This window comes from Antechinus flavipes, chromosome 6, assembly GCF_016432865.1.
Source record: "Antechinus flavipes isolate AdamAnt ecotype Samford, QLD, Australia chromosome 6, AdamAnt_v2, whole genome shotgun sequence".
Taxonomy (NCBI): domain Eukaryota; kingdom Metazoa; phylum Chordata; class Mammalia; order Dasyuromorphia; family Dasyuridae; genus Antechinus; species Antechinus flavipes.
Window position 1 is genome coordinate 169,575,944 of NC_067403.1, and position 24,027 is coordinate 169,599,970.

The following is a 24,027-nucleotide window of genomic DNA, read 5'->3' on the forward strand; positions in this document are numbered from 1 at the left end:
TCATCTGGAGTTGGTCCAATGGTAGTCTCAAACAAAGTGGGTACAGGAAGCATTTCTTAATTGAGACCCTCTCTTTAATCCTTGTATTTCTAGACATCTTGAATCAAATGGAGTGTATTTTATTGACTCATCATATTTTACAGAATTGAAAATACAAAAAACATCCTCAAGTTTATTTGGAATATCATAATGTGTTACCCATAATTAAATAAGAAGTTTAACTTGGCCTCTGAAACAAATGTGAAAGCCAGCCTGGACACACAGGCCTGTGGTCCAGAAAAAAAGGAGAATAGGGAGAATAGAAATCATTCTATGGCAAAAGGAGTGTTAGCAGAAACTTAAGTAAAATCTTCATTGGCAGCAAACTGAATCTCTTTCATCAGTTGTACAAAATATATGAAAGATGTATTATTGAGTCTTTTACTCAAATCTGATTTTTTGTGACTGCATTTAGAGATTTCTTATCAAATATCCTAGAGCAGTTTGCCGTTTCCTTCTGCAGCTCATTTTACAGGTGAGGAAACTGAGGCAAACAGGGTTGAGTGACTTGCTTAGGGTCACATAGCTAGTAAGAGTCTGAGGCTGGATTTGAACTCAGGAGTACACCTTCCTAGCTGAAAGCTGAGCATTCGATGCACTATCTTATATGAGAGAGAAAGCCATGGAAAAACTTGAGCATGATAGTTTAAACTTTAATGAGCTAGGACCATTCATATAACATTGGAAACAGAATTTTTTTATCTGAATCATTATTTTTATTTTTTGCTACTGAATGCTTTTCTTATTTGAGTTGGTAAATGTAACAATAGAGGAAAAATTCAAGTTGTTATTTGGAGAGGAGAAGGCAGGAGAGCGTCAGAGAGAAGAGAGAGGACATGCTCTTGTTCTTCAAATGAAAAAGTAGATTATTTCTTTTATTGTTTTCCATTGGGCCAAAACCCATTTTTGCTGTTAGAATGTAAGGGATTCTTTCTTTCTTCATCTTTCTGTCTTTGCTTAACAGAAGCTTAATAATTATGTGTTGGTTGACTGGCTGTTTGATAATAATCAAGCATAGAAAACCAAAAGCTGGGGAATATTAAAACACAAAAGAAATGGAAAACATCATCATTTTATTTCAAATCTGTATTTCTTTTTAGTTGCTGAAATATTTCTAATCATTAAACAAGAATTTTTTTTAGTTAATCTTGGTGATGATTATGTAGAATGTTTAATAATGGAAACTTTTTTTTCCTTTTTGCTGAGGCAATTGGGGTCAAATGACTCACCCAGGGTCACATAGCTAGGAAGTGTTATGTGTCTGAGGTCAAACTTGAACTCAGATCCTCTTGACTTCAGGGCTGGTGCTCTATCAACTACGCCACCTATTTGCTCCTGAAATTTCTTTAGATTAATCTGACCCAAAAGTTTGACCAGGAAGAATTTGACCTTTTCAGAAATGGCCTGATCCAAATAATAAAAATTTTGTAAATTACCCAAATGAGTTCTTAGATCAGTTTGGAGCATGTGAAATTAGGGGGAAAAAAAGGAAAATGCCCTTTTACATTAGTCAACAGGCATATGAAAACAAAATTAAATGAACAACTGAACTAAATAGCTGAATAATTTAAACCATCTTCTAGCTTCTCTCACGAGCTCTCACATCCAATGAACACAATTAACACTAGCTTTTCTAAAGTGGGTTAATCAGATGAAGTGTTTACTTACATACTCAATTCTTTTTCACTCACCTAGAAAAATATCAGTGCTCTTATCTCTGATAACCTTCCCTGGGAGATCATAGTTTTGATATCCCAATTATTTTCTCACCTATAGTCCAATTCACCACTTGTCCCCAAGATCATTGCCAGTCAACAAACACTTACTTAACACTTACTATAGCTAGAGGCTAAGTGAAACAGGAGATAGAGTTCAAATCCAGCCTCAGACACTAGCTGTGTGAATCTGGGTAAATCATTTAACCCAGTTTACCTCAATTCTCACCTGTAAAATGCTGTGGAGAAGAAGATGGCAAAACTCTCCAGTTTTTTTTGCCCCAAAAAACCCAACTAGGATCACAAAGAGTCAGACACAATTGGAAAAATGTTTGAATAACAGTTACAACATGTGTCAGGCACTGTGCTAAAAAGTTTAGGTACAAAGAGAGCAGAAAATTGATGATCATAGATTTAGAGGTAGAAAGGATCTTGATGACAATGGAGCCCAAATCCCTCATTTTACAGATGAAGAAACTAAAGCAAAATCAGTCAGCAAGTTAGTGTTTGAGACAACTCCAACTTGCCTCCAAGTTCAATGTTCTAAATATCTATGGCTGAAACTGGAAGAGGAAGGATGCCTTTAAAGCTAAAGAAACTAAATCTCTCCCTGAGGATGTGTGAGCCAAGTTTAAAGAAAGAAGCGGCTTGTCCATCAAACCTGGATGAAAGGTGATATCCATCCCACATGCTGGTCATGAAGGAGGTGACTTGGGAGATGAAGTTGGCCTGGAGACTGCGGTTTCCTATCTAGTCCAGAAAAGCAGATGGACCGATGTTCACATGCAAGTAATAAAACACCTTCTAAGGCCAAGACAAATGATTTTAGGATCATCTATCATATTGTGAATTATCAAGATAATTAAAGGTGACAGTTGTGGATTAGTTCAACAGACTTAAAGAAGAATTTTTCAAATATGTGATTTTTAAATGAGGAACATTGGAGAAGTTTTCCCCAACAGAACTGTATGCCTAAAAAAGCTTAACTTCTGCCAAGTGGAATAAAGCAAACTGTTAGTCATGGGAAAGAATGAATGTCAACAAACATTTATTAAGCGCCTGCTATGTACAATGTTAAACACTGGGGGCACAAAGAAAAGCAAGAAAAAAAAAAAAACATACCTTCTAAATGAATTACAGTCTATTGGTAAAACAAGAACTTAATTAGATGTTGCTGTTCAGTCATTTCAACATAATGTCTGACTCTTCTTTGGGATTTTCCTTGCAAAGATACAGAAATGGTTTTTCATTTCCTTCTTTAGCTCATTTGACAGATGAGGAAACTGAGGTAAATAGAGTTTTTTACTTATGCAGGATCACACATCTAGCAAGTATCTGAAGGAGTGCTATCTCCTAAGCCACCTGGATGCCCCCCCCACTTAATTAGATACATGCAATATAAATGGAAGATCATCTGAAAGGGGACCAAGAAAAGCTTCATGCAGAAAGTAGACTTCAAGATGAGAAATAAAGGAACCTAGGGCTAAGTAACTAAGAACCCTGTATTTTGATCCTAAAATAACTTGCCTGTTTCTACCTGTCTAAACCAGGTCTAATAGTTTCCATAGAAAATCAGTGACTTGAAAAAAAAAATGATAACTAAATGCTGGTGTCTAAATTAAGATGATGCTACATAATCCCACCTTGGGGAGAAATTCTAGTTGGTGCTCAGAAACAAATCTCTTTCATTTAAATTTGTAATGCAGTTAGAGGAAAATCTAAGGAATGGTTGTAATCCTTGTTCATAGATACAATACTTCAGATAAATTCTGTAAAAATGTCTTTTAGGGACAAATTATGTGAGCAGTTAAAAAAAGAAATATCACCAGTGAAAGAGAGATGATGGAATAATGCCCAGGCAGAGACAATTACATAAAAATAGAACCTCCAAATATATTTTACCATGAATTGAACAGTTCCTTTAAAATGTATTGTTAGGACTTATAAACACCATCTCACTCAAAAATCAAAAAAGCTTCTGCATTTTTAATAAAAATTTATGCCGATTTGAATCGATATTTATTAAATTGATCTAAAGGATAATTAATCCTATAGAAAAAAGAAAAATTGTTCTCTTCGCTTACTTAATGTCCCAACTGGCATTCACAAATAACATAAATTTAAATGTGTTTGAAAACATTGTTCTTTTTCATATTCTCTAAAAGGCATCTTTTTGTGAAGAACAAAAACAAAGCCTTTGGAATAAGGTTTAAAGGTAATAGGGGCTTTTAATATAACTTATGTATCATAACAAAGAAATTGATTAGATCTTAGGTATCTGCCTCTATCTTTGGCTCAAAATCTGCCAGCTGGGATAAAACATAATATGGAACAGGATGGGGAATTATTGATAAACAGAACTCCCAGATAAGGGAACTCCCTTATAGAAGTGATATTGTTACCTACTTGGCAATTTAGAGTTTTACAGAATTGTCTAAGGCATCAAGAGGTTAAAGACCTTGCTCAAAGTTTCACAATCAGTGACTGAGGCAAGATTTGAATGCAGCTGGTTTCAAGGCTAGCTTAGTATCCTATGTCACTGGACCTCTTGTACAGCTGAAAAAGCCCTGCAATCTAGTGTGTAAAAAAGAAAACATTTCTTGGGATTGTGGAATAAGAAAAGGGAGAATTTGAAGAATGGCCTAATGATAAGGAAGGGGAAAATTCATGTCTTTTCAATTACAGCAGAGTCATATGATTGTGTAATCACATTATCTAAAAGTCAGAAAGCGTTTCAGAGACCATCTACTGCAATCTGTGCCTGAATAAGCATCCCCAGAACAACACCCAATAAATAAAACACCACCCAGCTTTACTTAAAGACCACCACTCCAGCACATTGCACAGTCAGTACTGGCACACAGGAAATATTTAAGAAATGCTTGTAGAGTTGACCAATGATGGTGGAAAAGACCAATCACTGCTTCACTTCCCATAATACTCTGGGGCAGCTCTAAAGTTTAGGATTGTTAAAATCTAATTGATAAAGCTTTAATTTGCCCCTTTACATTACATACCTATTACTTCTGATTCTGCTCTATTGGTGCAATCCTTGGACTCTACAATCTACTTACCTAAAAATAAGGTAATTTTCAAAATCATATCTTGCCAAAGGGTTCTTAACCTTTTGTATATATTATAGAATCATTTTGCAGTTTGTTGAAGCTTAGGGACCCCTTCTAAGTATAATATTTTAAATGAATGAAATAAAATAAATAGGCTTATAAATACTGAAATATATATGTATGTATGTATGTATGTATATAATTTAAATTCACAGACCCCAGGATAAGAAACCTAGTACTAGAGATTGCTTGCAGCTGTAAGTCAGCACATGAAATCTAGTTGATTTCAGGTAAATGGAATCAGTCGTTCTTGGAAGAACAGACTAACTTAATTCATGCTGTGAAGAACAAGAATCTCTTGATAGTAATTGTACTCAGATTCTAAATTTCCAGTGCTCTAGGGTTCTGAGACAACATTCTGCTGGTTACAACATGACAAAGTTTGTAGAAGGCTACTGCACCCAAATGGCTTGTGAGGAGAAAGTGAGGCGGGTGACTTTGCCTAGTCCTCCCTCACTGAAATCTAACTCATTTGCATGTTATGGAATCATCTCCCGAATGTGACCCTCATGAGCCTTGACCTGATTTTAAAACATTGAAGAAGTTATTCTTACCAACTTCCTTCTCTATTCCAGTACCTCTGGGCAACTGGAAAAAACCTTGAGCAACATAGTGGAATAAACAGTGGAAAGATCACTTGATATGGAGTCAGAGGACATGGGTTTGAATCTTCTCTGTGCTGTATAACTTTGGATAACTCCCTTAATTTTCAGGAGCCTCAATTTCCTCACTTGAAAATAAGAGGATTGAACTATAATCTCAAAGGACCTTTGCAACTCCAGATTTATGTTCAATCCTATGAACCCCTCACCCTCAACTATACGTTCTTCTTGCACGCTGGCCTTGTATTTGTTTCAGATTCTTGCATCTTCAAATATCTTATCCACTGCTTCTTTCCCTGTTTTCTATAAACATCTATAAACATCATACTATCTCGTAAAGCTATCATACTTTCACTGAACCAACTCACTTCCACAAATGTCTTTCTTCCTTAACTGCCAGAAATGACTTCTTGGTGAGTACATAAAGACTTTCACATACAATCTCCTTTTCTGTTCTACTTTATATACAGAAATACTTGTTTTTATATGTTCTTTGCTAAAATCAGAATAAAAATTAAATTTTCAACATTAAGTAAGAAGCATGTACTTGAGAGACAAGTAGGGAAAGAGGAGGAAGAAGAAAGAAAAAGAGAGAAAAAGAAATCTTTCTTGATTCCCCCAGTTTTTAATACTATATCATCATCCTCCAAGTTACTGTTTCTTTTGTAAAATATCCTGTGTTAGTACTTACCTGTGAATGTACTATATCTCTCAAGTGAAAGACAGGGACTGTCTCATTTTTTGTCTTTCTGACCTCAGTCCCTGTGTGTGTGTGTGTGTTTGTGTGTATATATATTAAATTGCATATATATAATATAATAGTGTAATAAACATTTAATTAATGTTTATTGATTGGAAGTCACATGATCCAACCAATAGTTCAAGTCAGTGATCTGGCATTTATTAAGCAGCTACTCTATGCCAGGCACTATACTAAGCTCTGGGGATACAAAGAAAGGCAAAACAACAACAACAACAACAACAAAGTCAAAGTTACTAGTTCTATCAGCCTCAAAACAGCTAGGTGTTAAAGCATTATCTCCCTCCCAGGCCTATACTAGTTATTCTATTTGATTACTTGTCCTGTTCCTCTTAAGTTCCTCATTTGTGAATTAGAAATCACATCTTTATACTTCTGCAAGTTAGCTTAATGAGAAATGAAGTAGTGATTAACAATTTAGCTCTGGTAGGAATATTTTTACTAGTTGATTTAAAAAACTTTTAGGTCCTACTTTTATTTCCATTATGGCAGGTGGCCTTGAAAGGCATCAGGAAATTTGTTAGGAGAGTAAATAAAAGACTTTTTAGTCGGTGGAAACAGAGGACTTATATCTAAGTAAATCAGTAAATTTGTATATCCATCTTGCAACATTGTCCAAAAAGTTAAATAAAAGGAATTGATCAGGAGCCATTTTTAATGATGGTTAATTTTCTAAATTTTTAAATTTCAAATTTCAAATACGTCTTTAGTATTTTGCCAGGAATTAACAAGTCTAGCGCTCTGTCTACTGTGCCTTCTTAAGAAAACCAGAAAGCATCAGAGACAAGCATTCTTCATATGTTTCCATCTTCTGTGGCATTTCTTCTTAGATATAATTCTTAGATTATAGATCTTCTTAGATATAAGTTCCCCTTAGACAATTCCCTCCCCCAATATTTTCATTTAAATGATTTTTCTTTGTTTCTTCAAAATTTATTCTTGAGAATTTGTGAGGACAGCTAAATGGCTCAGTGAAGAAAGCACTGGACCTGGGTCTTGGGTTCAAATGCAAATGACCTGAGTTCAAATCTAACCTCAGACACTTAACACTTACAAGCCAAGTGAACAGAGACAGACAGACAGAAAGACAGATTTGTATCCTTCTCAAACTGATGTATCCTATAGAACTTTCATTTTTGAAATAAGAGAATCCCAAAAAATCCTATCATTTATTTAAGCCCTCTGACATTTGCTCTCCAAAAATCCAGGAATCTGGGAATATAAACTAAACTATTCCCAGTGTAGTATATAGCATGCTAGCTTTGAAATCTAGAATACTTCAGTAGGAATCTCAACTCAGACACTCATTGTTTCTGTGAAGATAGAATAGCTGCTCAATCTCTCTGATTTTCAATTTCCTCATTTATAAAATTAAAGTAATGTCGATAGCACCAATAGTTTGAGAGAATTAAATTGGTTTGGTTCTTTTCAATTACCCCTTCTATTTTATATCTCCCATGTCTTTTTAATATTGTATAAATATTCTAGAGCCATAATTTTAGTTATGGGGTCACCTCCCATGAAGTCTCACAGACATCTATGGTTTCAAATTTGCCTTTGGGTGTTGCATTTACCTAATTCATTGACCCGTATTTTGCATCTTTGGGCATAAATTTGAGGTCATAGATTTTGTTGCTGGTTTCTTTCCTAGATTTTGTCTCCTATGAATTTCCTGAATTTTCTCTTTTCTCCATTATGGTTGTCCCTGGCTTCCTTTAAGTTCCAGTTGAATTCCTAACTCCTACTTGGAAGAAGACTTTCCTGATTCTCTTCTTGTTTAGCTTCAGTATATTCAGTACATATCTAATTTGTATAGTTGTCCAAATTGGACAATGAGCTCCTTGACAGTAGAGAATGCCTTTTTTCTCTTTCTTTGGATCCCTACTATTTAGCACTATGCCTGGCATACTGTAGGCACTTAATAAATGCTTAATGACTAAATAACTATAGAATTTAGCTTCATAGATACCAAGGTAAAAGGCAGATAGATAGCAAGATTTTACAGCCCCATTAACAAGATACTTAATCTACTGGCTTCTGCTAAGTGCATTCCCTGTCTACTCTGGAACATGTCATTATTCCTAGATTTTAAACTATGGTACAGAAAGGAAAGTCCATTTTTAGATAACATCTCCATAACATGTAGCTCATTTCCCAAATCTGCCTTTTTCTTTGAAAACCTTCCATACTTTTGATCAACAGCGGTAATGAGAATACTACTTGTGCCCTAAAGGTTGTTAGCTTCTTGCCCAAGACTTCATAATCTTTAGCAACACTTTCCAGACTCCTTCTGGCAGTATTGGTTAACACTTGGTTCAGTCCTATAATTGTACCTTTTAGTACTAAATCAGTGTGCAAGTTTTTTTAAGTAATATATAAATATTAGCTATGATGACTAAAGCATAGTCCTATGTTCTCCTATTCAAACCTATATTCATTGTGTAACCAAACTAGTCTACTCCTTGTTTCCCATATACAACAATCTATTTCCCATCTATGGGGATTCAAGACTGTTTCCTATAACAAGAAAGTACTTCTTCCTCCCTCTTGCCTTTCAAATCCTCATTTTTTTTCATGGGTCAGGACAATTATTATATTCTACATGACATTTTTTGATCCCTACCTTTATTCTTGATTAATAAAAGTTAATTTTTTAATTTATTTTTATTCTGAATTTAAATATAAAATAAAATGAATAAAATAGAAAAATATTATACCTAGAAATACAATTTTGAATAATTTTTATATACTTTTAAAACATACAATGCATTAAACATTAACTGAAGTACATCCTGCTGATGTCTTCTGGCAATCTTAAGTGGGCAAAGTAGCCAAAACACTATATCTGGAGTCAGGGAGATCTGAGTTCAAATCTGAACCCCAGCAAAGTCACTTAACTGTCTTGAAAAATCAAGTTATAGCTATAAAATGACACAATTCATTAATTTTTACCCACAAGGCAAAAAAAAATAGGATGAAAATGTTTATTTCCAAGTAAAATTATAATAAAATTTTTATATCAATTGACATTTTTGTTCCTTTTAGTGCTAAAAATATGGATGGGATTTAATAAGGTGAATTGATAAATATAATAGCCTACAAAGTTTTAGCTAGTAACTGCAAAAATAGAGAAGAGAGGAAGCAACAAAACCAAATCACAAAATTTCTGAATTAAAAGCGATATCAGATGTTATTTGTTCTAACATGAACAAGAATCTCTTCTACCAGATGGACCTGTGAAAGAACCTCACTTAGACTTGCTTCATTTTTTCATTTTTGTAATTATTAGTGATTTGAAGTACTTCCATGGTTTTTAACAACTTGGATTTCTTCCTTTGAAAGTTATCTGTTCATATCTTCTATCAGAGATCAACTTTTATTTTTATAAATTTGAAATAACTAATTATATACCTTAGTCATCAAATCTTTATCAGGGAAACTTACTACAAAGAACTTTTCCACTTAGCTATCTCTCTTCTAATTTTAGCTGCAACAACTTTTTTTTTTCAAATTTTAATTGTTTTTTATCCTTTTTTCATTTTTACCATTTTTAAATCTTTTCTTTTTCTATTTTATCCTCTGGAATACTTTCTGTCATTTACATAGTCGTGAACTCTTCTTCCAGTAGGAGCTGCAAAAGACATTTTTTCTTTTTTCCTCTAATTTGTTTATGATGTAATATTTCAAATGCAAGTCATGTATCCATTTGAGATTCAACTTAGAGTTATGGTCTGACTTGTTTGTCTATATCTAATGTTTATCACATTCTTTTCTAGTCAATGAATGAGTCTATCTCATAGCTTGGTCTATCAAACAATAGACTTTCATTTGGTTTTGTATACTATATACTCAACCTGTTCCGTTGATTGACCTCCCTATTTTTTAACTTCTGCCAGATGGTTTAAGTGGGACAACTAGGTGGTACAAAGGATAAAGCCTAGGGTTAAAGTCAAGAAGACCTGAATTCACATTTATATTTGACCCTGGGAAAGTCACTTAATCCTATTTACCTCAATTTCCTTATCTGTAAAATAAGCTGGAGGAGAAAATGGCAAACCATTCTAATACCCTTAGCAAGAAAATCCCAAATGGGGTCACAAAGAGTCAGACACAAATGGATACTGAATAACAACAGAAGATAGTTTAAAGACAGTTTACTGCTTTGTAGGATCATTTGAAATCTGATATTGCTATCACCAGCAGCTAACCTTTGTTTACATTTTTTTTCCCATTACTTTCCTGCTACTCTTAACTTTTTGTCCAGCTAGGTGAATTTCATTATTTTTTCCTAGGTCTATTAAGTAATCTTTAGTAGTCTGGTATGGCCTTGAATAAATAAATTAACTTAGGTAACATTGTTATTTTTATTTATTAAATTATTACTTATTTATAAAATTATTGTTATTTATTATTTTTATTATATTGGCTTAACCTACTCATGAGTGATTCATATTTCTCCAATTTTTAGATCTGGCTTTGTTTTTGTAAAGAACATTATATAGAATTCCTTTGGGTATCTTGGTAGATAGATCCCAAAACATTTTATTGTTATTTTGAGTTTCTTTAATTTCTTCCTGCTGCAAAAATGATGATTTATGTAGATTTCTTTTATATTCTGTACCTTGCTGAAGTTATTGTTTCAAGTATATTTGAATCATTTTCTTTGGATTCTAAAAATAAACTATCATGTAATCTGGGGGAAAAAAGATTTTGTTGTTGTTTTGTCATTCAGTTGTGGCTGACTCTTTGTGACCCTGTGGACCAACTGTCTACATAATTTTCTTGGCAAAGGTACTGAAGTAGTTTGCCATTGCCTTCTCCAGTGGACCAGTAGACTCTTGTCAGGCAATCAGAATTATGTGACTTGAACAAGTTCATCCAGCTAGGAAGCATCTGAATTACCATTTGAACTGAATCACTAGCTGCATAGGATTAGTTTGTTTGGGGGGGGGGTTCCCCCCACATATGCTTTTTCTCCCCTTTGTTTCTTTTTTCTGCTTATTGCTATCATTTCCATGTTACACTGTTTTCATTTGTGCTTGTTTTCTAAGAGGATCAATGGCACATGAGATGATGTCTTAATTTGTCAATGACTTGACTTGAGAGAGACAGAGATGCACAAAATGGTCAGCTTATTCTCTCTTTCTGGATCATTGAAGTCCCATATTTGGCCAAAAATCTAAACAATTGGTGGTGGTCTGGGATGTAGTGGATGACCTCAGTGTCTTCCATGTCTAACCAAGCTCTTAGGGCTCTACAATGCCTGCTTTAGATGCTTTCATAACCATTGGAACAAATTGTCCTCAATTACCCATTCTGCCATTAATAAGCTTAGTGATGATAGAGAAAGCATATAGATTTTAGCTCTAATGTTCCTGGAAATTTTCATTTGGCTACTTCTTTACAGATGTGACTGACAGAGTCTTTGTCTCTGGTTTCTTTCCCCTCTGGTTTCTTCTCTGCAGTTTTCACTTAGGATTTCTTGAAACGTTATCTTAGGCATTTGTTACTTTTGTTGTTTATAATTTTTCAATTAGTCCTGATTCTTAGATTGTTTCTCCTTTACCCATTTTCTACATAAGTTTTTAAATAAAAAATACCATGTTTTTTCTTTGTTTTTCTCTTTTGAAATTGTTACTATTTTATTATTGTCTTGTGGCTCACTAATATATGTCTGACCCATACTTACTTCTAGGGAGTTCAGTTCCTGTAGTAAAATTTGCCACCATCTGTTCTAAGCTGTTAATTTGCTTTGTCATTCTTTTTTTCCACCTAGCTCTCATTTCACTGAACATTAAATTTTGAATTTCCTGTTTCACTTCCTCTAAGTATTCCTATAATCCTAGAGTAGCCAGGATTTTCTTTACTCTGTGGTTCTACTTATATTTTTTCTGGTTGATCTTTTATACTTCCCTTGGAGCACAGTATTTCTCCATCTTCTATTTGCTCATGGACTGGGGTTTAGTTCCTTGTTCTTGCCCATATTCTTGGATTTTTGTGGGCCTCATCTGTTAGGATGGCTACATCTTTTGTAGGAATTCCTGGGTTGGGCTAAGATTTTTTGGTGTCTCAAGACTCATTCTCTGGGTCCTTATTTACCAATCTCAAATCTGAAAAAGGCTCCATCCTTTAGTGTAATCTTGAAAGAACTTAACCAGATTTTGTTTGGGTTGGTAGAAGGCCTCCTGGGAAATCCCAAGTGCTTTCCTGGATCTTTCTCCTGCCATGGTTGAATCATGGGCTGCTTGGGAGCTTTGCTTTCTTGGCGTTGGAATGACCTTGTGTCCTACTGTAGTAATTAATACTCTACTTGGTAAAACTGTGAAATAGTCTAACTCTTCTGTGCATCAATTTGAAATTATATGAGAAAAATAATTAAAACATATGCTTTTCTGCCCAGTGATCCCACTAGTAGGTATATAGTCCAAGAAAGTCAGAAATAGAAATAAAAGCCAGAAATCTATATTGGCATGGTGGTACTCTTTGTGGTAGCAAAAAAAAAAAAAAAAAAAAAAGCCTTTCAAAAAAGCAGATGTCCACTGATAAGAAGGTGGATAAAAACTTATATGAATTAATAAAATATTAATGTGTAGTAAAAAAAAAAGTGAACAAGAAGAATTCAGAAAAACAGGGCAATTTTTATGAAATGAAACAAAGTTAATAAGTAGAATCAAAAATATATATGAAAAGGCTGCAACTATATATGTATCTATGAATATATACAACATATATTTTATATATTGACATTGTAGACATATATGTAGATATGTAGACATATAAACATACCACATATGTGTGTATGTGCATACATACACACACATACACAGGACTTGCACATACACATGCACATATATAATCACCAAAAGAGAGCTGAATTCTGAATAACCAAAAACCAATCTGAACAAAAGATGATAAAGTATCTCCTTCTTCAAAGCAGAAAAATAAGGGAATACTAGGAGAGAATGTGATGTTCATTTTCAAACATGGTCATTATATTAGATTTTCTTTGGTTATTGTATTATTTTGTCATAAAGTGGGTATATCCTGGAGGGGAAAGTGTTTCTTATTGGGTTTTTTCTCTTCAGAAATTATTATGACACAAGAAAAAATTACCTCAATAAAATATATTATTTATAAAGCTAACGAACAAGAAGATCTATTTAACTTAATTGATTAACATAGAGATTATAAATGATGTATGCATGCATGTATCTATAGACAGGCACATTTGTTCAGTTATTTTTCATCTGTGTCCAATTCTTTATGACTCCATTTGGGTTTTTCTTGTCAGAGATACCAATTTGTCATTTCTTTCCCAGCTCACTTTATAGATGAGGAACCTGAGGCAAACGGGGTTAAGTGGCTTGCCTGGGGTCACACAGCCAATAAGATTCTAAAGCCAGATTTGAACTGAGGAACATTTCTCTGACGCCACATATGCTGCTCTATCCACTATGGCCCCACCTACTTGCATCAGTGTGTATGTATAGCACATCTAACTAGTTGTGTGAGTCCAGGCAAATCACTTAATCTCTGATTGACTCAGTTTCTTCATCTGAAAATGGGGATAATAATAGCACCTATCCCTCAGGGTTGTTGGGAGGATAATGTGAGTTAGTATTTTTAAAGTGCTTTACAAACTTTATTATTATTATTACATAGTACTTTCATATTCTGTTCATAGCTGCCCACATTAGTCACAATGATCTTAGAGAAATGAATTAACCTATCTGTTTTGTTTTTCCTCCTTAAAAGAGATAATAATGGCTTTCTTACTAGGATATTTTCTGAATTTTCTAGTAATTATAATTTACGTTTCCATTTTATAAAAATTCATCCTGTGAAATTTCTGAAATATATATTAGGTCATTTTTTACAGTGCATATGGTATGATGGCCAAATCACTGGACTAATGGAGAGGAGATCTGAGTGTTAGCCCTGGATCTGATGCTAACTAGCTGTGTATGTGCCCAACATCTCCCATGGTTCAAGTTTTCTTATTGGTAATATGAGGGGGTTACCACTCCAAGTGTTCATAAGGATTACTGTGTCCAACCTGTGCTAGACTCTTCTGAGCTCTCATTGATTTGATCAGTCAGACATACTATGCCTTGACCCTGATGTCATTGAGATGACATATTAGTGCCCTTCAAGTGCAAAGGACAACAACCAATCAACCAATGAAGGAATTAGAGGAGATGAGCTCAAAGAGCCCATCTAGTTTTCGTTTTTACTAAGTTTTATAATCTGCTACAGATTTTCCTTAAATAAAATGTTGCTAATTTCATCCAAAATATGACTCAGATTGTAAATAATAGCTAGTAATAAATATTCTACTTATACTCCACTTTCTAGGACATACTGTGCCTATTACAAAAAAAAAATAGTAAGATGCTTTTTGTAAAGATATCTTTACTAGTGTGCTGTAAAGGGTATCTTAAAAGTCTTAATGCTAATAAGCTAAGCTATTATTGAAGCTAAAAAGGGCACTAAGGCTTTTAGAACTCTTTTAGATGCTTTGCAAGTACATCATATAGAGAGAAATAAATCTTAACAAGGATACTATACACACACACATATATAGTACACAATATATATCATATATATATATGTATTTCAAATAATATCTACAGTATTATTTGTTAAAGCACATACCAACCTTAAAGTATAAATAATAGTAGCTACACAAAATTTTCATTTGCCATAGATTTAACTACCAGGTACACATTACAATAAACTATTCTTATCATATCTGAATCTATAGTTCTCATGGTTTTGTGATATTAAGTTGTAGAGATTTTAATTTATATTTTTCAAATAACATTTTTAAATTAGTTATTGATATCCAAATATATTTAATAAGTACATATGATCACAATTCTATTTTTCCTTTTGTTCTTATATTTTTTTTTAAGGATGTTAAGAATGTGGTTGTCTACCTTCAGTACAGGTTAGTAAATAGTATCAAAAAAGACTTTTTGATACACCAGAAAGTCCAGTTTCTAGTCCCATCTTTACCCGTAGCTTTTATATGACCTTGGGCCAGTTACTTAATTTATCTATGACTCAGTTTCCTCATTTGTAAAATTAAAATAATGTAATACAAGAATAGCATAAGCACAGAATGATATACTCTTCATAAAAATAACTTGAGTGCCACAGCAAAAAGGGACAGCATAACCCTATTGTACAAAACCAGGACTGCTGAATGCTCCAACGCTAAGAAGAGGTTGTTTCCTCATTTCCTTTTACTACCCCCCCCACCTCCCCAACCCTGACTTATGATTCAAGGCAGATTCATGGAACTATTTTTGGTACCACTAGAAGGCTGGAAATGCAGCAGCAGGCCAGAAGCAAAGTAAAAAACAGGATCCAGCAAAAGAAAGCTGAAATCATGCTGAGTGACTGAGAGGCCATCTGCTCCTGACTGAGCTGGCAGGGTAAGGAAGGCAATCTGGGCTGGCTATTTGTAGACTCCAGAAATTACTACACACCTGCATGTTTTCTGTGGCATCCCCCAGCAGTCCACCAAAAGTGATCGCATTGGTGACCGTTGCCAGATAAATGAAGAGAATGGCAGAAAGAGCTTGGATATTTAAAGCATCATAAAAGTCACTGGCAAAAAATGGTATTTTCCTCTTTATGTCCTTAATTAGTCCACCACAGAACCTGGGGAGAAAGGAAATATGTGATAATATGAAATAAATTACAATAAAAGAAAGAGAAAGAGTGATAAATGAAGTAAAAGACTAAGATAAAACCAGCCAGCCTTTGTACAACAGAAGTTCATCTTTTTTGTCTGATGGATCCCTTTGGCAATTGAAGTCCATGGATCTCTTCTCAGAATGTTTTTAAACTTTAAAAGTCCACATTGTTACAAAAAAATGCATTTTGTTGAAATATAGTTATCCAAAAAATGCCCCAAAACTTTTTAAAATATCAAGCTTATGAATCATCAGTCAAGAATCCTGATGGACTCTTAAAATTAGTAAAATAGTTTTTTTTTTCTTGACCACCTAAGATTCAAACAATATCAAAATATTTAAATTGTAAAGGACCTCAGAGATAGCATAGAGTTTTTATAGTTGATAGATCAGTAGAGCAATAGTAAATTTGACATGTTACTCTACTCTTTTTCTGATCATTATATTTGAAATCATTTTTACTCAGCATAGAAAAGATCTGTTGGCATGAATGAATGAAACTTAGATTAAATCAAATTTTGTTTGGAATAAAGAATGAATTCTAGATCAGAAATATGGAGAAAGAGAAAGGAACAATCTGCTACTACCAGCTCAATTCATATTTCAGATTTCTTACCTACTTCCTTGGGCCTTTCTGCCCTAGAGAAAACTCATGAAGGGGTACTGCTCTCTTCTCTGATTGAGGACTCTTTAACCCAGATCAATGTTTCAGGGAGGGCTGTGGCCATATTGATTTTATATGTGTCTCTTTTTCTTCTTTCTTGCCAGAGAGAAAACCTTTTTCATCCCACCTCATTTTCTAATTCCCTTTTATATGTTGTCTCCTTCATTAGAACATAAGCTCCAAAGAGCTCTCCAAAGACCAGCCCCAAAACCAAGGTTCCATTGGGCCTTCAAACCGAATTGGCTTTCCCACAGAGCCCCTCACATCCCAAGAAATCCTTACTTTGTAAACTGATTGTCTTAGTTCAGCTTTTACCCCATCTGAATTCATTCAGTTTCTGGAGAGAGTTGTGGAAGAAAGGAGAAAATAATGCAAACCAGGTAAACCTAAAACTCCAATTTCAGGTTAGATAAATGACAACTAATTTTAAAGCAACTCTTTTCTATAAGCCAAGTCAGTCACTAATCAAGCAACAAACATTAAGTGACTACTATGTGCTTGGCACTGTGCTAGACATGCAGGATACAAAGTAGGTCTTCCTCAAAGAACTCACATTTTATTGCAGGAGATACTGAGTAAATAACTAGGTGCATATGAGATGTATACAGTGGAAATGGAGGTAATCTTTGAGAGAAAAACATTAGCATCTAGGGGGGAAAAGAAAGGCTTCCTGAAGACAGTGAGATGAATTAAGTCTTGAAGGAATCCACATGAAATAAGAGGCGGAGATGAAGATGTAGAATATTCTAAGCATGAAGGACAGCCAGTGCAAAGATATGGGGATAGGTGATGAGGGAAGAAAAATCATGTATGAGAAAGGATGAATGGAACAATATGATTGGACTGGAGAGTGCATGGAGGGGAGATTTGCATAAGAAAATTAGAAAGATATTCATCAGGCTAAAAAAGTGTTTAGTGCCAACTATAGGTCTTTATATTTGATCCTAGAAGTAATCAGGAACTATTGGAGTTTATGACATCACGTAAGTCAGTCTTGTCCTTTAGGAAATTAACTTTGGCAAGGATATAGAAAATGGATTGAAATGGGGAGAGATTTCAGGGACGGTCATTAAGAAGATGAGGTGAGAGAGACAATGAACTGGTTCAGTAATTATGTGAATGGAGGAGTAAGGATATTCACAAGAGATGTTATGGATACAAAAAACATGAGATTTGAGAGCAGCTTTATAAGGAAATGGAAAAGGGTGAAAGGTACATATGAAATATGATAATCTTGCATGTTTAGGTGCTTTATGGTTACAGGATAATTTCACAGTTGAGTCTTTTAAGATCAAGATAAATCGGTAGCAGTATTTTTTACCAGTTGATAGTACAGTACAGCAAACTGAAGCCCCACCTAAGGACTAACAAGGTAATGCCAGCTGCATCCCCCACTCACCTTCCTGTTCGCTGTAGTTCTTCACAATCCCCATGCCCTCCCCCTCCATGACCTCCATCATGGGGGGTGTCTCCATTCATCTGTACATTCTCTCCACCTGAGTACATATTTTTCCTGTGTAAGACCAAGAAAGCCCAAGGGAAGTTAGTGTCATTTACCCACTGCTTCAGAGATATAGCTAACACACATTAGTTAAATTAAAGATGTAAGCCTATCTAGAAATTCCTTGGGAAAACAACTCTTATGCTGATTGACTTTTCCCAGTGTTCTCAGAAGGCACTGTCATTCACCAGAATTAGCCAGCTTCAAGTGGCCAGAATAGTCATGTAGCATAATTATATAGCATGTGGCAAACCATTCTGGTGATTTTCAGAAAGTTTCCATGGAATACTCAACCCATTCTGCTATAAGCACTCATCATTTCACAAGTGAAAAACTGCAATTGGTTACCATTTGGTCTCCCTGCCTCAAATCTCTCACAGTTCTGAACTGACCCTAACTTTGATTCAGACCAATTAAGCAGAAATTGGCACTTTTCCTATGAAACGCAAAAACACATACCTCTTCAATTTATCAAAAGAGGAAAACAAGACACCAAGAAGTATAAATGATTTTCTTGAAATAACTCCAAACTCAAAAATTTGTGAACACAGAACAAAATAGTCAATCCAGTCCCATTTTAGTACACCTCCTACCAATTCCCTGACATGTTAACCTTTTGTCTGATGATGGTAGACTTTTTGGAGGCTCTATCCTAATAGTTGGATCCCATTCTCCTGGAGGAAGGACGATGACTTCATCCAAGAATTCATCAATTCCAGCAATCAGGTCTTGCCTATCTTTTGCTTTGTAGGCAATATCATGGAACACCTATAGGGAAGAGGAGATTGGTATTGTTTTAGATAAGGACTAAACAGTTCATATTATGTCAGGGTTGAGGTTAGGGGTAGAAATGGAGAATCCAATGAGTGTATCCATTTATCTTATTTTCTTATGTCTCATCCTTTTGCATGATGGAGGCCCTGAGACTCAAAAGCTACATCAGAAAAGTAGAGGGATCTAGCAGTAGAGGGATCAGATCACGGATCATGGAAGGGACCTCACAGACTATCTAAAGTAACCTCCATATTAGGAAATTAAAGTGTTTGGAGATTAAGTGACTTACCAAGGTCACACAACTAACAAGTAACAAAAGTAGAATTTAAACCAGATCCTTTGACGACCTAGTTTTCTCTCCACATTTATGTGATTTTACTTCCATGTTATCATTACTATTAGAATGTAAATTCTTTGAAAGCAAGGGCTGTTTTTGTTCTTGGAATGCAACTATTGAGTAAAATAGCTGGCACAAAGGAAGCATTTTTTTTTACAAATACTTGATTGACTGATTGATTAGCCACAAAATTTTTTCAGCCAGAGCATTTAGTCAGACCATCTACAAATGAGGGAAGGAATCATTCTCTGTGTCAAGAGAGAGAATTATTACATAAATAAAATCATGGACCCTTTCAGTGCTAAATTGAAGAACAATGTAGCATTGCAGACTTGTCAGCTTTCCCCATGATCCCATTGGTATATCTTGTTTGTTACTGTTTTCAATTGTGTCCACCTCTTTCACGACTTCATGGACATGCCAGTACTGTTTATTGTATTTGCTTGGCAATGATGTACTAGAGTGGTTTGACATTTTCTTCTCCAGTGAATTAAGGAAAATAGGAGTTTACATTCTAATGATAGTGACATGTAAGTAAAGTCACATAAAAGATATATATGGAGAGAAAACTAACTCAGTAAATAAATGATGTGATTGCTCAAGGTCACACAGACAATAAGTATCTGAGGTTGGATTTGAATTCAGGTCTTCCTAACTCTAGGTCCAGTATTCTATCTAACGTGCTATGTAGCTGCTTCAATTTTCTATTTATTTCAGCACTGAAACTTACAACCTTTTTACAAGTTCCTTCATTCTTAATATTCTCTCCTAATTGAACAATTCCTCATTATCCTTTCTATGTAAATGATCTCTTCTAAGGGATTACCATAATTCTCTCATTTACCCAGGCTTAAATATTTTAAAATTATACCTTTACCTTACCTTTCTCCATCCCTATGGTCAATTAGTTGCCAAGTCCTTTCCATTCTATATATGCAATATTTCTTACATTTGTCCCCCTCTTTTCACTTCTGCTGCTACCACTCTACTCTAGGCATTCATTAGTAAGGCCTCTTAATATGTTTTCTTGCCTATAATTTCTTTCCATTATAAATTATCCTTCATGCTGACCAGAATAGCCTTTTTAATATCAAATTTTCTCTCTTTTTTTCCACTCAAAAACTCTTATTAGAGACTCAATGCTTATCTTTCTTATCTTGGTCTTCAGTGTGTTGTTTTCTGAACTCATGAATAAATGTTTCTGTAATAGTAAGAAGTCAGGTTTTAATTGTATTTACATAGACTACAGTTGACATGGCAGAGGTGAGAGAAGCCTAAATTTGGAATCAGGAAGATATGGATTCTAATCCTGCCTCTGACACTAAATAGCCATATGAGAATGAGCGTCCCTCAATCTCAGACTCAGATCACTCTCTAGAACTGACAATAAATTAAATTAAATTTACAAATAGAGTGAAATTTCACTGGAGGGAGGATAGGGCAGCTAAATGCTACAGTGAATGGAGTGCTGGACCTAGAGTCAAAAACATTCATCTTCAAATATGAAAATATTTGTATTTTGTATTTGTATAGAAATTTGTATAGAAAATTTGTATAGAAGAATTGCATATGTTTTCTGTCAAGGGGAGGGTGGGTGGAGGGAAGGGAGGCAAAAAAAATTGGAACTCAAGGTTTCGCAAGCACGAATGTTGAAAACTATCTTTGCATGTATTTTGAAAATAAAAAGTTATTTTAAAAAAAGATTATCTTCCCAAGTCCAAAATTGTCTTCAGACACTAACTGAATGACTCTTTGCCTCAGTTTCCTCATGTGTAAAATGATCTAGAGAAGGAAATGACAAGGTACTCCAGTATCTTTGCCAAGAAAATCCCAAATGAGGTCCCAGTCTGATACAATGAAATGACTGAACAGTAGTAGCTTAAACTGGATTATTCAGGCCAAGCAGGAAGACCACACCTTTAACCTTCAGGGATTTGTATAGTACACCTTAAGGATTCAGATAAAAAATGGATTTAAGGGAAATATACATAAGAATCTTATCCCTGAAATAGAAAGAACTAGACAATCACTAGTGAGTCAGCAGGGAATTTAGGCTGTATTGAAAATAATGCCAAGCCTCAAGTATTACCTAATATTGTTGTTCACAAGAAAGAGAACAGAAATGAGCAACCACAGTGAGACAAATTTTATACTTATTAGGAGCATAGGAAGGAATGGAATTTTAACAAATAAGGTTGGTATGGTGTGGTGGAAAGGATGCTGATGACAATCAAGAGACCCGAACTTAAAGCAATGGTTTAAGTATTTAGTTGGGTACTTACCATAAACCTATCATATAACTTATGTGTTTCAGTTTCTTCCTTTGTAAAATGGAGGTAAAAGTACTTGTACCATGTGTGAAAAATGGTAAACTTTCAAACCCTGTAGGGTAACTATTATTATATATTGGACAAGATGACAACCAAACATTTCTAAAACCAATCTAGTGATCAGAAGGGCATATGGGTAGTGGTGCAGTGAATAGAGCTTGGAGTTAAAACTTGAGTTCAAATATGGCTTCAGATCAAACAAGCTATGTGATCTGGGTATGTCACTTCACACTGTTTGCCTCAGTTTCCTCATTTGTTCCATGAGCTAGAGAAGGAAACGGTAAATCATTCCAGTATCTTTGCCAAGAAAAACTCAAATGTGGCAATGAAGATTTGGATGGGACTGAAATTACACAACAACAATAATATTACCAATTCCATTTATAAAGACCTCCAAAGGAGTAGATTTTATAACTTCTACTGGCAACACATTTATTTATGTAATAACTTTGTAGCCAAGAAGTTATTCCTTGCAGCTCCTCCAAGTCCTTCCTGCTATATTAGTCTACTTTTTCAGTCCTCAGTAGAACAATTTTTGGTTATCCACAGACTATACAGGATGTCCCCAAAATCTTAGTAGAGGTTTAATTTGAATTTACTATTTGTAAGATGGTGAAGCTTAAAAATGCACTAAAACTCTAAAGAAACTGTATTCTTGAAACAAAGGATTAAGTGACCCTTTCAGCCTTTTCTTCCCCAGACTAACAAATAACAAATAAACAGGAAACCATTAAAAGAGACGAAACCACAAACTTCTTCAGAATGTCAATATTTCACCTCAGCAGGAAAGCTATTTTCTGTCTTTATATGATGGAAAAATTTAGTAAAGATAAAAATGAATGGTAATAATGCCAATCTGTCCTCCTTAAGAGAAAAACAGAACCCAAAAGGCAAATATGTTTCTGTACAGATGGCCATCAGCTGGTTTTTGAGGGTCCCTACGGGACATAATGGGATGTCACCCAGTGGAATCTCAAAGTAATCAGAAGGAAGTGGGCAGTACCATGAGACACTAAGCACTGAGACACTAAGCAATCAGGCAGAGAGAAGCTAGGAAACAATGGCTATATAGATAGAATGGTTACTACATAGAAATGACAGTAGCATCCTGTGGGGTAATATTATAAAATATAGAGAATTGAGTTAGAATAGTCTCAGAAATAACCCTTCCATTTTAAAGATGGGGAAACTAAGGTTCAGGGCTTCTGACTGCACATCAAAGGCTCATTCTACTAATACTTACTGTCTCTCTTTGAGCAGCTTGTCTACTCCCTAGGTGATCTTAAAATCCCCAGTCTCAGTTTTATCATCTTTGAAATAGGTGTAACATGATTGACATAGGAATCAATGGAATAACATCTTGATGACCAACAGCTTCCATTTCCAACTCCCACATCTGTGTCATTTCCAAAACTCTCAATGTTGTTCAATAGCAACTGCTATATTATTCTAAGATTTCTCTTGTTCATTCACACTATTTTTGTACAGATGTTATAAGAAAAGTAACAGGCTCTTAGAAGGTGAGAAACCCCCCCCCAAAAAAAAAAAAAACAATGACTTTTGACTACATAAGAAAAGGATTTGCATTTGGTGTTTTCTCTTAGGCCAATCATTTCTGAATAATAGAGAAGTCAGGGTAAGTAATTTCTCAGAAAAAGTGTGTTTCCCAAAAAAAAGCATTAAGAAGAAAAATATTAATTTACTTCAGTTATGCTTTTCAAAAATTTATGTGCAAAAAGATTTGAGGTAGGCAAATAACTCTTAAGAAATTAAAATATTTTAGGCAGTAAAGGAATTGTCATTGCAACAAAAAATTTAAAAACTGATATAAAAATAAAATATGGTCTTGTCTGATAAATGGATGTCAAATATTGAGTTCAATTTGTGACTTTTTCCTATTATGTAAAAGTGTCAGGCAGACTCATCTTTTTTAATTCAAACCTGGTCTCAGCTGCTTACTAGCTGTGTGATCCTGGATAAGTCACTTCACCATGTTTGCCTCAGTTTCTTCATCTGTAAGTGACTTGGACAGAGTCATACAGCTAATCAGAAATGTGAAGGAGAAAATGGCAAACCACTCTAGTGACTTTGCCAAGAACCCCAAATGAGGCCATGGAAGGTTGGACAGAAATGACTGAACCTCAACAACAAAGATCAAGAAATTATAAATTATACAAAGTAAATTAGAATAATTCTCTGTGTGTGTGTGTGTGTATGTGTTTGTGTTTGTGTGTATGTATAGGTTATAAGAAAGTAATCTCACATCTCAGGGTTAAACAAAATGGTAAAGTAGATGGACTAACGGTCTTTATATCTACAGTATAATGTGGCAAAAATAGAACTGAGTGAGGCAAGGAAACATGAATTTAAATCCTGACTATTTTTTTTTACCAACAATTTGTATAAATGTGTGACATTTGTTTTCTGGTCTTCAGTTTTCTTAGATTAAAAGAAGGGGGCTGGACAAGATCATCTT

At 34.6% G+C, this 24,027-nt stretch overlaps 1 protein-coding gene across 1 annotated transcript in view; it reads right to left on the reverse strand.

Annotated features, from left to right (window-relative positions):
• Nucleotides 1-24,027, reverse strand: part of SLC4A4 (solute carrier family 4 member 4) — a 350,270-nt gene that overhangs the window by 83,440 nt on the left and 242,803 nt on the right. The window contains 3 exon segments of the mRNA XM_051964746.1: nucleotides 15,736-15,910; nucleotides 18,009-18,122; nucleotides 18,724-18,878. Coding sequence (XP_051820706.1) covers nucleotides 15,736-15,910; nucleotides 18,009-18,122; nucleotides 18,724-18,878 — 444 coding nt within the window.